The following is a 15,133-nucleotide window of genomic DNA, read 5'->3' as shown; positions in this document are numbered from 1 at the left end:
CAAGCCTGTGACATCAAAACCACATGGCATTGCACCCTTCAAAGTAGTAAAGCGGTTACAGAGTAGCGATGAAATTGTTCATTCTAGAATCAACTGGCCCACCAGCCAGCATTTTGTGAGATGAATGGCAATACCAAAGCATGTCCGTGTCTCCCCTAGACATCGGAATGGGTGTGCAGAATGTGCCTTTTTTTGGAAAAAATAGAAGAATGCCTAGAGAGTTGCCTTTTCTTTTGGACTTTGGAGAAAAAAAAACACAACAACAAAATAAGCCGGAGAAAAACAAGCACAGAGCGAGCCAGCCAGGAGTCAAACCTAGAATCTTCTGATCCGTAGTCAGACGCGTTATCCATTGCGCCACTGGCCCACCATTAGTAAAGACCCCCGATTGTTACAGACTTGTTGGTTTTCGATGTGACGGTGGCAAGCATTGATGTCTGCTCATTCTCACCTTGTTATCAGGAGAACAGACTACCAGCCCTCCAGCCCACCAGCCCTCCAGCCCTCCAGCCCACCAGCCCTCCAGCCCACCAGCCCACCAGCCCACGAGCCCTCCAGCCCTCCTGCCCACCAGCCCACGAGCCCTCCATCCCTCCCTGGTGGTCTAGTGGTTAGGATTCGGCGCTCTCACCGCCGCGGCCCGGGTTCGGTTCCCAGTCAGGGAAAGCTCTTTTGCCTTCCAATTGTGGACTGCGAATTCAAGCTCTGCTGACAGCTGTGAGAAAGCCAGCTCCAAGCCAAAACATTGGTGGGAACATGAAAAAAACACCTCCTTCGAGCCGGAGTTGAACCAGCAACCTAAGGATGGCCAACACTCCAACCTACAGTCCTCCGCTCTACCAGCTGAGCTATCGAAGGGGCTAAGGGCTAGTCAGAACCTCGACATATCAGGGTTCTGTAGCTCTACTGCTGGCCAAAAAGTCACTTCTGGTGCAGGAAGATTTGCTGGATTTTTGAGGAGGGAAGCAAAAAGGAGCATGCATTCCCATACCGGGAGTTGAACCCGGGCCGCCTGGGTGAAAACCAGGAATCCTCACCGCTAGACCATATGGGATCTGGACACTTTAAACTGGCCATGGGCTTCTGGCGCACTTTCCATACATGTGGTCAGCGTGGGCGCAGGACCTTGTAGTGGCCTGTTGCTTTAGTTCTGTGACTGTAACAATGTGATAATAATTTGGCAAAACAAGAATTATCCAAAAGGACGGTTTTCTGAATTATATAGTGTTGTATGCATTCAGGGAATCTGTTTTTCACTCAACCCGGGGGTTCAGTGTATTTGGGCAGATTCCTGTGATTGCAGAATTGATTCCTCAAACTGGTAATTAAGCTCTTGTCCAAGTGAAAATACTCGTGTCATCCATTTGAAAACACACACGGCAACCTTTATCTAGAGGAAAAACTGGAGTCAACCCCTGGCTGCGTACGAGAAAACCAGGAATCCTAACTGCTAGACCATATGGGAACTGGCCAGCTTTAACTGGCCACAAGCTTGTGGGCCACTTTCCATAAATGTGGCCAGTGTGGGCGCAGGGTTTTGTAGTGGCCTGTTGCTTTTGGTGTGTGACTGTAACAATGTGATAATAATTTGGCAATACAAGAATCATCCGAAGGGACGGTTTACTGAAATATATAGTGTTGCATGCATTCAAGGGACATGTTTGTTGACTCACACATGGTTCAGTTTTTTGGCCAGAATCCTGTGATTGCTGAATTTATACCTCGAACTGGTAATTAAGGTCTTGTCCAGGTGAAAATACTTGTGTCATGCATCTGAAAACACACATGGCAACCGTTATCTAGAGGAAAAACTGCCTATCGTCGGTCTGTCAAGGTACAAAACTGACATGTTGTGAGGTTAATAATGAAAGTGAGACCAATTTTTAATATGCTGATTATTCGCTCGTTCAGTTTAATGCAGATTACAAATTATTCTCAATGTCCAGGTGGCAATTAGTGATAAGGCTTCAAAATGGCAAGCCTGTGACATCAAAACCACATGGCATTGCACCCTTCAAAGTAGTAAAGCGGTTACAGAGTAGCGATGAAATTGTTCATTCTAGAATCAACTGGCCCACCAGCCTGCATTTTGTGAGACGAATGGCAATACCAAAGCATGTCCGTGTCTCCTAGACATCGGAATGGGTGTGCAGAATGTGCCTTTTTTTGGAAAAAATAGAAGAATGCCTAGAGAGTTGCCTTTTCTTTTGGACTTTGGAGAAAAAAAACACAACAACAAAATAAGCCGGAGAAAAACAAGCACAGAGCGAGCCAGCCAGGAGTCAAACCTAGAATCTTCTGATCCGTAGTCAGACGCGTTATCCATTGCGCCACTGGCCCACCATTAGTAAAGACCCCCGATTGTTACAGACTTGTTGGTTTTCGATGTGACGGTGGCAAGCATTGATGTCTGCTCATTCTCACCTTGTTATCAGGAGAACAGACTACCAGCCCTCCAGCCCACCAGCCCTCCAGCCCACCAGCCCTCCAGCCCACCAGCCCACCAGCCCTCCAGCCCACCAGCCCACGAGCCCTCCAGCCCTCCTGCCCACCAGCCCACGAGCCCTCCAGCCCACGAGCCCTCCAGCCCACCATCCCTCCCTGGTGGTCTAGTGGTTAGGATTCGGCGCTCTCACCGCCGCGGCCCGGGTTCGATTCCCGGTCAGGAAAAGCTCTTTTGCCTTCCAATTGTGGACTGCGAATTCAAGCTCTGCTGACAGCTGTGAGAAAGCCAGCTCCAAGCCAAAACATTGGTGGGAACATGAAAAAAACACCTCCTTCGAGCCGGAGTTGAACCAGCGACCTAAGGATGGCCAACACTCCAACCTACAGTCCTCCGCTCTACCAGCTGAGCTATCGAAGGGGCTAAGGGCTAGTCAGAACCTCGACATATCAGGGTTCTGTAGCTCTACTGCTGGCCAAAAAGTCACTTCTGGTGCAGGAAGATTTGCTGGATTTTTGAGGAGGGAAGCAAAAAGGAGCATGCATTCCCATACCGGGAGTTGAACCCGGGCCGCCTGGGTGAAAACCAGGAATCCTCACCGCTAGACCATATGGGATCTGGACACTTTAAACTGGCCATGGGCTTCTGGCGCACTTTCCATACATGTGGTCAGCGTGGGCGCAGGACCTTGTAGTGGCCTGTTGCTTTAGTTCTGTGACTGTAACAATGTGATAATAATTTGGCAAAACAAGAATTATCCAAAAGGACGGTTTTCTGAATTATATAGTGTTGTATGCATTCAGGGAATCTGTTTTTTCACTCAACCCGGGGGTTCAGTGTATTTGGGCAGATTCCTGTGATTGCAGAATTGATTCCTCAAACTGGTAATTAAGCTCTTGTCCAAGTGAAAATACTCGTGTCATCCATTTGAAAACACACACGGCAACCTTTATCTAGAGGAAAAACTGGAGTCAACCCCTGGCTGCGTACGAGAAAACCAGGAATCCTAACTGCTAGACCATATGGGAACTGGCCAGCTTTAACTGGCCACAAGCTTGTGGGCCACTTTCCATAAATGTGGCCAGTGTGGGCGCAGGGTTTTGTAGTGGCCTGTTGCTTTTGGTGTGTGACTGTAACAATGTGATAATAATTTGGCAATACAAGAATCATCCGAAGGGACGGTTTACTGAAATATATAGTGTTGCATGCATTCAAGGGACATGTTTGTTGACTCACACATGGTTCAGTTTTTTGGCCAGAATCCTGTGATTGCTGAATTTATACCTCGAACTGGTAATTAAGGTCTTGTCCAGGTGAAAATACTTGTGTCATGCATCTGAAAACACACATGGCAACCGTTATCTAGAGGAAAAACTGCCTATCGTCGGTCTGTCAAGGTACAAAACTGACATGTTGTGAGGTTAATAATGAAAGTGAGACCAATTTTTAATATGCTGATTATTCGCTCGTTCAGTTTAATGCAGATTACAAATTATTCTCAATGTCCAGGTGGCAATTAGTGATAAGGCTTCAAAATGGCAAGCCTGTGACATCAAAACCACATGGCATTGCACCCTTCAAAGTAGTAAAGCGGTTACAGAGTAGCGATGAAATTGTTCATTCTAGAATCAACTGGCCCACCAGCCTGCATTTTGTGAGACGAATGGCAATACCAAAGCATGTCCGTGTCTCCTAGACATCGGAATGGGTGTGCAGAATGTGCCTTTTTTTGGAAAAAATAGAAGAATGCCTAGAGAGTTGCCTTTTCTTTTGGACTTTGGAGAAAAAAAACACAACAACAAAATAAGCCGGAGAAAAACAAGCACAGAGCGAGCCAGCCAGGAGTCGAACCTAGAATCTTCTGATCCGTAGTCAGACGCGTTATCCATTGCGCCACTGGCCCACCAAAAGTAAAGACCCCCGATTGTTACAGACTTGTTGGTTTTCGATGTGATGGTGGCAAGCATTGATGTCTGCTCATTCTCACCTTGTTATCAGGAGAACAGACTACCAGCCCTCCAGCCCTCCAGCCCACCAGCCCAGCAGCCCACGAGCCCTCCAGCCCACCATCCCTCCCTGGTGGTCTAGTGGTTAGGATTCGGCGCTCTCACCGCCGCGGCCCGGGTTCGATTCCCGGTCAGGGAAAGCTCTTTTGCCTTCCAATTGTGGACTGCGAATTCAAGCTCTGCTGACAGCTGTGAGAAAGCCAGCTCCAAGCCAAAACATTGGTGGGAACATGAAAAAAACACCTCCTTCGAGCCGGAGTTGAACCAGCGACCTAAGGATGGCCAACACTCCAACCTACAGTCCTCCGCTCTACCAGCTGAGCTATCGAAGGGGCTAAGGGCTAGTCAGAACCTCGACATATCAGGGTTCTGTAGCTCTACTGCTGGCCAAAAAGTCACTTCTGGTGCAGGAAGATTTGCTGGATTTTTGAGGAGGGAAGCAAAAAGGAGCATGCATTCCCATACCGGGAGTTGAACCCGGGCCGCCTGGGTGAAAACCAGGAATCCTCACCGCTAGACCATATGGGATCTGGACACTTTAAACTGGCCATGGGCTTCTGGCGCACTTTCCATACATGTGGTCAGCGTGGGCGCAGGACCTTGTAGTGGCCTGTTGCTTTAGTTCTGTGACTGTAACAATGTGATAATAATTTGGCAAAACAAGAATTATCCAAAAGGACGGTTTTCTGAATTATATAGTGTTGTATGCATTCAGGGAATCTGTTTTTTCACTCAACCCGGGGGTTCAGTGTATTTGGGCAGATTCCTGTTATTGCAGAATTGATTCCTCAAACTGGTAATTAAGCTCTTGTCCAAGTGAAAATACTCGTGTCATCCATTTGAAAACACACACGGCAACCTTTATCTAGAGGAAAAACTGGAGTCAACCCCTGGCTGCGTACGAGAAAACCAGGAATCCTAACTGCTAGACCATATGGGAACTGGCCAGCTTTAACTGGCCACAAGCTTGTGGGCCACTTTCCATAAATGTGGCCAGTGTGGGCGCAGGGTTTTGTAGTGGCCTGTTGCTTTTGGTGTGTGACTGTAACAATGTGATAATAATTTGGCAATACAAGAATCATCCGAAGGGACGGTTTACTGAAATATATAGTGTTGCATGCATTCAAGGGACATGTTTGTTGACTCACACATGGTTCAGTTTTTTGGCCAGAATCCTGTGATTGCTGAATTTATACCTCGAACTGGTAATTAAGGTCTTGTCCAGGTGAAAATACTTGTGTCATGCATCTGAAAACACACATGGCAACCGTTATCTAGAGGAAAAACTGCCTATCGTCGGTCTGTCAAGGTACAAAACTGACATGTTGTGAGGTTAATAATGAAAGTGAGACCAATTTTTAATATGCTGATTATTCGCTCGTTCAGTTTAATGCAGATTACAAATTATTCTCAATGTCCAGGTGGCAATTAGTGATAAGGCTTCAAAATGGCAAGCCTGTGACATCAAAACCACATGGCATTGCACCCTTCAAAGTAGTAAAGCGGTTACAGAGTAGCGATGAAATTGTTCATTCTAGAATCAACTGGCCCACCAGCCTGCATTTTGTGAGACGAATGGCAATACCAAAGCATGTCCGTGTCTCCTAGACATCGGAATGGGTGTGCAGAATGTGCCTTTTTTTGGAAAAAATAGAAGAATGCCTAGAGAGTTGCCTTTTCTTTTGGACTTTGGAGAAAAAAAACACAACAACAAAATAAGCCGGAGAAAAACAAGCACAGAGCGAGCCAGCCAGGAGTCGAACCTAGAATCTTCTGATCCGTAGTCAGACGCGTTATCCATTGCGCCACTGGCCCACCAAAAGTAAAGACCCCCGATTGTTACAGACTTGTTGGTTTTCGATGTGATGGTGGCAAGCATTGATGTCTGCTCATTCTCACCTTGTTATCAGGAGAACAGACTACCAGCCCTCCAGCCCTCCAGCCCACCAGCCCAGCAGCCCACGAGCCCTCCAGCCCACCATCCCTCCCTGGTGGTCTAGTGGTTAGGATTCGGCGCTCTCACCGCCGCGGCCCGGGTTCGATTCCCGGTCAGGGAAAGCTCTTTTGCCTTCCAATTGTGGACTGCGAATTCAAGCTCTGCTGACAGCTGTGAGAAAGCCAGCTCCAAGCCAAAACATTGGTGGGAACATGAAAAAAACACCTCCTTCGAGCCGGAGTTGAACCAGCGACCTAAGGATGGCCAACACTCCAACCTACAGTCCTCCGCTCTACCAGCTCCGCCAAAGCTGGGGAACAATTGTCTGTATAAGAAGGGGGGGAAGAGGGGAGAGGGAGGAAGAGAAGCGCGAGAAATTCAGGAAATCGTAGGTTCGAATCCACGCTGTCACATAAAGTTATGCGTGTATTTGTTAAAAATCGTAAATCGATTGTTTCGTGTCCAAGTTTGATTTGAAAAGTAATGTATTTGAATTTAATTATTGTTTCGTTTCTAAGATTGATTTTGACAGTAATGTTTTTGATTTAATAATTCTTTCGTTTCTAAGATTGATTTTTATTTTATTCTCATTATCATTATCATTAGTCAAAGTGCATTTATTAAGGCAATCATTTCCTGTGGCAGTAGGGACAAAATAACCTCCTTATTACGGCATTCACACTTTATTGTATCATATTACTTACTGCAAAGCTACACGTGACACTGAATTTAACTGTAAACTGAATGTCATTACATTCAATAAAACAAATAAATACAACACACCAGTCAAAGAGAAATATATTTATTAACTATATACATATTTAAAAAAATGTAGGAAAAGTACTAAATTCAATATAAAATTAAGAATTTTAAGTGCACACGCTATATAAAATAAGTACAAAAAAATATATAAATATATACATCAAAATCTACACATTTTGGTATTTTACTTTATACTGCTTCCTCTACACATAAACCTTTCTATAATAATAATAATAATAGTTTAACTTTATTTAATATGTATATATATTTCCATATGTATTATAGTGTATTCACATACATACCCACATGTTTATAATAATAATAATAATAATAATAATAATAATACAAGATAAAAAAAAGTGCACAGTATAACTCTTTAACATTAAATATGGCTGGAAGATAAAAAACAGAACAGATCCAACCAAGAGAACAAAATGAATGTATCACACATAAATAAATGAGTTATCTTCTCATAATCTGTAACCACTGCTCCTTCGTAATTGTTTCTTTATTAGGGCAATATATTTTGCCTTTGTACTGGCTATGGCCAGTTTCTTGAGTACGAAATTGGCCACACTTTCTGCACGAATTTGCTTTTACAGTGCGATTGTACGATCGTTTGGTTGGAGTGGCTGTGTCATTTGCAGGTGGCTCAGAGGAAATTGCTCCAGGGTTAATGGTGGAAAATGGGGCTGGGCAGGGCACCAGAAACATCTGAGACACAACAGGGGCAGTGGGTGTGTCAGGAACCAATGGGTGTGGTGCTGTCGGCCTGGGACAAATTGTCCTTAGCTGGCTGGACGTGGCTGAACGCTGAGGGTGTACGGCTGATGGCCAGATTGAAGTTGCTGTGGCAGATGTACAGGTAGCTGAGGGCGCAATCTTTCTAAACTTTGTCTTTGCCTGTCCAGCTGTGTCTGGTGGCATCTGGTAGGTATGCAACTGGTGGCTATATTGTGGAGGCACAACAGGCTGTACTCGTGCTGGAGGCAAAACATCCAAAGCCACTGGACGTGCCTCTGGAAGGTCCAGCCCTTGCAACAGCAAGGAGACCTCCTGACCCTTTAAACGGTTATTGTGCCATGTCGTAAGGGTCCTCTGATTTACCTCAACTAGCTGAAGGGTTGTGTCACTCATCACCGTTCCATTGCTCAGGATTAGCTGCCGAATTTTTCTGTAATCACGAAGAATGAGATCCCATCTAGACAGACATTCTGTCCGCTGTTTCTTGGGGCTTCGGTGGATGTTACATAACCTTATGAAAATCATTTCAACAAGGCGACAGCAATTAGGCCACTGTGCTGGAGAGCCGCTAGAACCCAAAACACACCTTTTTGTGCTGTCGACACCAGGAGTGAAGACAGCTTTCTTTTTTGGGGACCTAAAACGTCCTGTAAGTAGCCTGTCTTGATGACGAGCAGCATACACCACCCTGTCTTTATCAAATTTGTCCAGGTTCTGCCACAGACCCACAATGGTCGCAACTTGTTGGTTGGTAAGTGTGAGGCTTGTCTGTGTGCGCAGCTCCACCAGACACTCTGCCAACGCATCCACCCGGTCCATTCCAGGAATGCAGTGTTCGTCAACAGCCTGGAAATATATAACTGTTGGTTAGGTATTTACATGCTGTTAAGTAAGTTTACTGCTTAATGGCAGATAACTAAATGAGTGACAATTCGTATAGAAAAGGAAATTTTACCATTGCTGAGGGCACTGGTGTATCTAAAGGATCCTGGACACTGGGTACTGGTGCAGCTGAAGGAGCCCGGACTCTGAGCAGTGGTGGAGCCTGGACACTGAGCAGTGATGCAGCTACACTGGGCACTGGTGCAGCTGAAGGAGCCCGGACTCTGAGCAGTGGTGGAGCCTGGACACTGAGCAGTGATGCAGCTACACTGGGCACTGGTGCAGCTGAAGGAGCCCGGACTCTGAGCAGTGGTGGAGCCTGGACACTGAGCAGTGATGCAGCTACACTGGGCACTGGTGCAGCTGAAGGAGCCCGGACTCTGAGCAGTGGTGGAGCCTGGACACTGGGCAGTGGTGGAGTCTGGACACTGGGCAGTGGTGCAGCTACACTGGGCACTGGTGCAGCTGAAGGAGCCCGGACTCTGAGCAGTGGTGGAGCCTGGACACTGGGCAGTGGTGGAGTCTGGACACTGGGCAGTGGTGCAGCTACACTGGGCACTGGTGCAGCTGAAGGAGCCCGGACTCTGAGCAGTGGTGGAGCCTGGACACTGGGCACTGGTGCAGCTGAAGGAGCCCGGACTCTGAACAATGGTGGAGCCTGGACACTGAGCAGTGATGCAGCTACACTGGGCACTGGTGCAGTTGAAGGAGCCTGGACACTGGGCAGTGGTGGAGTCTGGACACTGGGCAGTGGTGGAGTTTGGACACTGGGCAATGGTGGAGTCTGGACACTGGGCAATGGTGGAGTCTGGACACTGGGCAGTGGTGGAGCCTGGACACTGGGCAATGGTGGAGTCTGGACACTGGGCAGTGGTGGAGTCTGGACACTGGGCAGTGGTGGAGTCTGGACAATGGGCAGTGGTGGAATTTTGACACTGGGCAGTGGTGCAGCTGTAGGAGCCTGGACACTGGGAACTGGTGCAGCTGGTAGAACTGGTGGACCTGAAAGGACTAAGTCATCTGATGCCACAAGATTTGCCACTGTGGCTTCCTCTCCAAAGAAATCAATGAAACCCTCATCCTTTTCCACTTGCTCCTCCACATCTATCTCCTCCAGCAATTGAGAGGTCCTATCAGAGGTAGGGCACATGTCCTCCAGGGGCTGACTATTCTGCCTCAACAAGTACTGTACTCCAATGAGCTCCCCTGAGGAAATATTTGTAACAGGAAACATTTTTAATGGAAATTATGCAGAAAGGTTTATTTAGAAATGCAGTAAATATTTTGTTGTCCACTTCTGTATGAACAATATATATCTAATTCAGAGGGTATCATAAAAAGACAGGATTACTCTATATTCTACTATGTATTTTATTTTCTGCCCTGAAACCTAGAACACAGAATAATGTATAAATATTCTGGTAGTATAATTTTTCTCTGATATGTCAAAATTACATTATTATTGTCCAAAAGCACTTGTAATTTTACCAAAAACATGCTACATCATGAGCTGCATTTATCAAAATATTTTTACCTGTGTATACTGCAGGTGGAGTGAAGCTAGGGACCAATTTCCTGCCATACAACTTATTGTAGTTCTCATTGACAGAGTAAACCAGCTCCCCTGTGTAAGAGCGCAGAGTTGAACCTCCATCTGCAACAGCAGCTTCAGCCCGGTCCTGATTCCAGCGTAATAAACCTTCCAGGAGATAAATCTGGAAGTTCAGGCTGTTTGCGCTGTTCCCTAGAAAAAGAAATAGAAAGCCAAATATTGCTTTGAGAAAATGCAAAACATAAAATTTAATCTGCAAATATCTTGATAAACAGGAATTAGTGGCAAAATGTGGTATATTCTGACATGACAAACCTGGAATAAATCTGTTTAGGTGGCAGTGAAATGATTCCAGGGATGTGGAGCCTCTGGCACAACGATAAGTTTTTAGAACCACCCCACCCTTGCTTGTAGTTCCAGTTTCAGTATAGAGCGGCACATTTGGAGGGTCTTGGATACAGGTGATGTGCCGCCTCTGGACATTCCAGATGTGCTGCATTCTCACACTGTCAAGTAGAGGAACACCAAGAGCATCATTCCCCTTGCCACCCATGAGCTCTCTGATGAGCATATCAAGGAGGCGGAAAGTGGTTTCTTCTCCCCGTGTTCTCCTCCTGCAGTGCTGGAGCAGCTCAGCTTTAGTTAAATGATGGTCCAGTTCTGCCTCCGACAGAGTAGGCCAGCCCTGTTGGATGAGTTGCTCCCTTTTGGCCTGTCTCAGCAGAGTGAGATCCCCTGCATCCCACTCAAAAATACAGGATGACAGCCTTGCCATAAAAGTAGGGTACAACTGGTGGGCGTCAGTGGTGCACCCTACTGCCAGACGTCGCATAAAATGCCAAATGTCTAGGCGGACGATGACATCTGGCCAGCCGCTGAACCGCCTCTTCAATTTAGTCTCTCCCACTTTCTTGCAACAATCACAGTCCACATAAATGATAGTGGGAGGATCAACACCAGCACTCCGGTATCGCTCCATGAGCCCTGCAGCCATGAGGTCTAACCCAGCCCCTTCATTCGCAGTCAGGACACTCATCAGCACCTGACCTATCTCATTGCCCACTGAGGTAAGCCACTGTGCTGTGCCTTTCGCAGGCCCACTCAACTTCTTGGTGATCTGAAAGAAACAATAAGCGTAGCAAATAATACAACATGCATCCAAATCAGTTACACTGACAAAATAAAGCTCTCTTGGTCTAACAATACATTATAGATAAGGGTACAGTCAATTAAGCAGCTTATCTGACCTTCTTAGTTGAATCCATTTTTAAGATTGATCCATACGTGGATGTTATGCTGGCCTTTATGTGATCGAGCCTGTTGAGAATGTCCTGACTATATACAGTGAGGAGCCATTTGTAGCTGGGTACTGAAGCAAGTGGTGGTGGCTCCTGGAAGTGCAGCGGATGCAGGCCACGATTATCAAAAAAGGCCACACACTCTGATGTGTACCGAAGCGCACGTTTCAACCACTCCTCACTGTGGTTCTCTCTCAGCTGGCCGATGATCCTCACTGGGCCATTCCCCATGCCCCTCTCACGCAGCAAGCGAAGAACCCGAATGTCACAGGCATACCTTGGAAAAAAGCATTCATTTAAGTATCTTATTATAAGGTATCTAATTATTGTAGGAAATATTTATCAGAAAGGGTAGCACATAAGTGAAAATGACTGCAAAATAATTACTTGCGTGTGAGGATGACCCTGAATTCAGATCGATGGGCCAGGTCCAACTGCTGCAGCACAGCTTGACTCCAGGACAGATAGCTGGTTCTACACCTGGTGCAGATCAGGGTCTCTGTCACCAGGTTGTAGTATCTGTCAATGTCTAACACCTGTCGTACCCTCCTGTGCAGTCCACCACCACACAGCTGTTGCCTGGCACAGGCAGGGTTAGTACACTGGAGCCGCACCTTCCACAGCTTATATGGCATCCAGAGCAAGAGACGCTGTGAAAAAAACCTATCAGGTGTTGGAGCTTGGTGGTACAACAGGGCTGGTGGTGGGGGGTGATACCACAACTGTAGGTTTTCACGCAGCTCCAGCTTTCCCTTTGCACCAACCCTAAAAAGTGCTTCTGACACCCACTTCTGGTCTTGCTGTGGCATTGTCTGTGGCCACAGAAGGGGGAGATCTTCTGGCTGAGATGAGACCTGCTGATATTATAAAAAACACTGGTTTAAATAAAAGCTAAGAGAGCATTAAATGATGAAGACATGTATATATTTTGAATGAGATCTTACTGGGCTCCTCACAACAGTATTCTCAGAAACAGTTGATGGCGTTGCTGTTTTTTTGATGCGTTGTGAACTCTGAGGTGGAGGAAGGAAGAAGGAAGAGGAGGACTGGATGACGGGCTGATGAGGTTTGGGGGATGGAGGAGGATGAGGATCAGAGGGTGGACATGAAACTGTAGCTGAACTGGAGTGCTCTAACATCTGTGGAGTCAAACATTATGAATAATTTATTAAGGGGATTGCCATGTTTTTAATACATTAAAATTACATAGTGATAAAGTCATGATGACATTATAAAAGTCTTGATGTCTTTTAATATTAACCTGAGAGGTTTTCCTCTGGGTGCTCAAATTAGGTTTTGCTGCTGCCACATGTGAGCCTCCAAACCTTGACTTTTCAAACTAAAAAGATTTGTCATGGTTAGTGATAACAAAACCCTAACACTATAGTTAAAGGTTGAGATGTTTCAGTATCTGCAGTGATGCATGCAATAGTGTGGTCTGCTTACCATTGACAATGTCAGTTTAGGTCTCTTTGCAGGACATGACACATCGCTGACAGAGGGTGTGCTTTGGGCCGGGGTGCTCTGTGATGCTTCCCCTGTGACTGGTGGATGAACCTGTGACACATGCATAAAGTACAAAACAGTCTTCCTAATGTGATTTTAGATATAAAGACACATTGATGTTGCAAACACATCTATCTATTTATGCAACTTGAACCAGGCTAATTGAAGTTACCTTGTGAAAGCCACAAATACATGTCTGAGCTTCCTTCAGAAGAGTGGTCTGTCCCCTCATTTGCAGAGGGCACTTTTCTATCTGTGAACATGAATTATACCTCTGACACTGGATCTCAAAACAGCAATAAGTCATCATAATTATATCAATATAACATTGTATTTACATGTAATTACTTAACCATACACATAAATAAAAATACCACAATGTATTGTCAAAAAAGTTTGTTAGTTTGCCCATGAATCTAGCTGCATAACTTACCTTCTGATACATCTCATGCCATCTTTTTTGTCGGGGAGAAGGTCTATTCCCCTGTGTAGATGGCCAAACTCCTGTTTGGGCAAAACTCTCCAGACGCGCAAGCCATTCAGCATTACTCATGCCTTTGTGAGACTTAGCTGAAGCCATGTCGTTGCCTGAAACACTACATAACACGTTACACTAACTGCCATTGTAGCCTGTAGCATTTACCCTCCTGTTGTGTTCATTTCATGATAGCTAGTTGTGTTCCTGGTCCAGAACGACCGCCATATTATAGCAGATTATAAGTTCATTATAATACACATATTATCTTACATATAACATGTTGTGATTTATTTATTTATTATTTAATGCCATGTCAGCAGCAGGGGCTATATTCATGCCAAGAGGAAACATTTCAATTGCACAATTCAGTCATATATATAATGTCAAAACAATTATATAACATTTATATATATATATATATATATATATATATATATATATATATATATATATATATATGTTTGTATGTATGTGTGTATGTTTGTACAAATATAAAAAAATACATATAATAAGATTATAACAAGAATAAAAGTATAAGAACAATTACATAGAGTCTTAACAAGTTGTGATAGATCTTTCTATTATGGCTGTATGTCTCAATGACCTAGGCTCATACAACACGTTTATGAGTATAAATAAATAAATAAATATATAGCATTATGGATTAATTTGACTAAAACAAATACTCAGATTAAACATATTGTGGTCTTTCAACTGTGTCCATGTGATAAGGGCATGAACCTGAATGTATAAACTTATCCATTCACTTCTTTTGACTGGTCATAACATATGTACAAACATATAACATACGTGTAAAAGTTAAACAAAACATTAACATTTTCCAAATTTATTTTGTGTGTTCAAATGCCGCATTTGGAAAAAGCTGTGGAACCTTATTACAATTAAATAAAAAGCATTTTTTTTTCATTGAGAAAACTTGTTAATCGGTTAAATTCTACATATTTACAGTTACGTTAGCTCCGGTCGTAATAGTATTTACACATCAGTGACAGTTGACGTTACGTAGTATCAAGCGGTAATCATAGGCTAATTTACATGGCCAATCTTGCTATTCCTAAAGAACAAAAATCCTAAACCATTTCATTCATATCAAGATATAAATAACATACATGAGCGGAATGTAAATAATTTAACGTTACCTGAGCGGAGATTACATGCAATTGGCGAGGACGTGCGTGATTGGTGTATGAGAAATAGACCTTGCCATTTCATTGGACGCGGAAAAATAGAGATCGCAACGTGATTGATTTATAAAAGATAGAAGTCGTAACGTGATTGGTTTTTAAAAGATAGAAGTCGTAACGTGATTGGTTTTCAAAAGATAGAGATCGTAACGTGATTGGTTTTCAAAAGATAGAGGTCATAACGTGATTGGTTTTTAAAAGATAGAAGTCGGCATACTATTGGATTAATTTTACAGACTTGTGGTTGTCAGGTACCGCCATCGAAGGGGCTAAGGGCTAGTCAGAACCTCGACATATCAGGGTTCTGTAGCTCTACTGCTG

At 44.6% G+C, this 15,133-nt stretch overlaps 1 protein-coding gene and 2 non-coding genes across 4 annotated transcripts; 2 read left to right on the top strand and 1 right to left on the bottom strand.

Annotated features, from left to right (window-relative positions):
• The first annotated feature begins 4,516 nt into the window (after window positions 1–4,516).
• Window positions 4,517–4,588, top strand: trnae-cuc (transfer RNA glutamic acid (anticodon CUC)). The gene has a single exon. It is a non-coding gene; the product is annotated as a tRNA-Glu (tRNA).
• Window positions 4,589–6,434: 1,846 nt separating this feature from the next.
• On the top strand, window positions 6,435–6,506 carry trnae-cuc (transfer RNA glutamic acid (anticodon CUC)). Its single transcript has one exon. It is a non-coding gene; the product is annotated as a tRNA-Glu (tRNA).
• Window positions 6,507–7,505: 999 nt separating this feature from the next.
• LOC128022730 (uncharacterized) lies at window positions 7,506–13,990 on the bottom strand. Of its 2 annotated transcripts, none has more exons than XM_052610529.1 (11): window positions 13,563–13,990; window positions 13,302–13,382; window positions 13,070–13,180; window positions 12,885–12,962; window positions 12,568–12,762; window positions 12,011–12,480; window positions 11,573–11,900; window positions 10,641–11,442; window positions 10,308–10,517; window positions 8,847–9,979; window positions 7,506–8,737 (listed from the first exon to the last, which is right to left on the bottom strand). In XM_052610529.1, the coding sequence occupies exons 1-11, from the start codon at window positions 13,707–13,709 to the stop codon at window positions 7,610–7,612; spliced, it is 4,683 nt and encodes a 1,560-aa protein (XP_052466489.1). In that variant the 5' UTR covers window positions 13,710–13,990; the 3' UTR covers window positions 7,506–7,609. The 2 variants fall into 2 exon arrangements, with proteins under 2 accessions (XP_052466489.1, XP_052466491.1); XM_052610531.1 differs by having other exon boundaries at window positions 12,011–12,477.
• Window positions 13,991–15,133: the final 1,143 nt, after the last annotated feature.

The sequence above is a fragment of the Carassius gibelio genome, chromosome A11, assembly GCF_023724105.1.
Source record: "Carassius gibelio isolate Cgi1373 ecotype wild population from Czech Republic chromosome A11, carGib1.2-hapl.c, whole genome shotgun sequence".
Taxonomy (NCBI): Eukaryota; Metazoa; Chordata; class Actinopteri; order Cypriniformes; family Cyprinidae; genus Carassius; species Carassius gibelio.
Note: the sequence above shows the minus strand (reverse complement) of the source record. Positions and strands in the feature narration are given on the sequence as shown.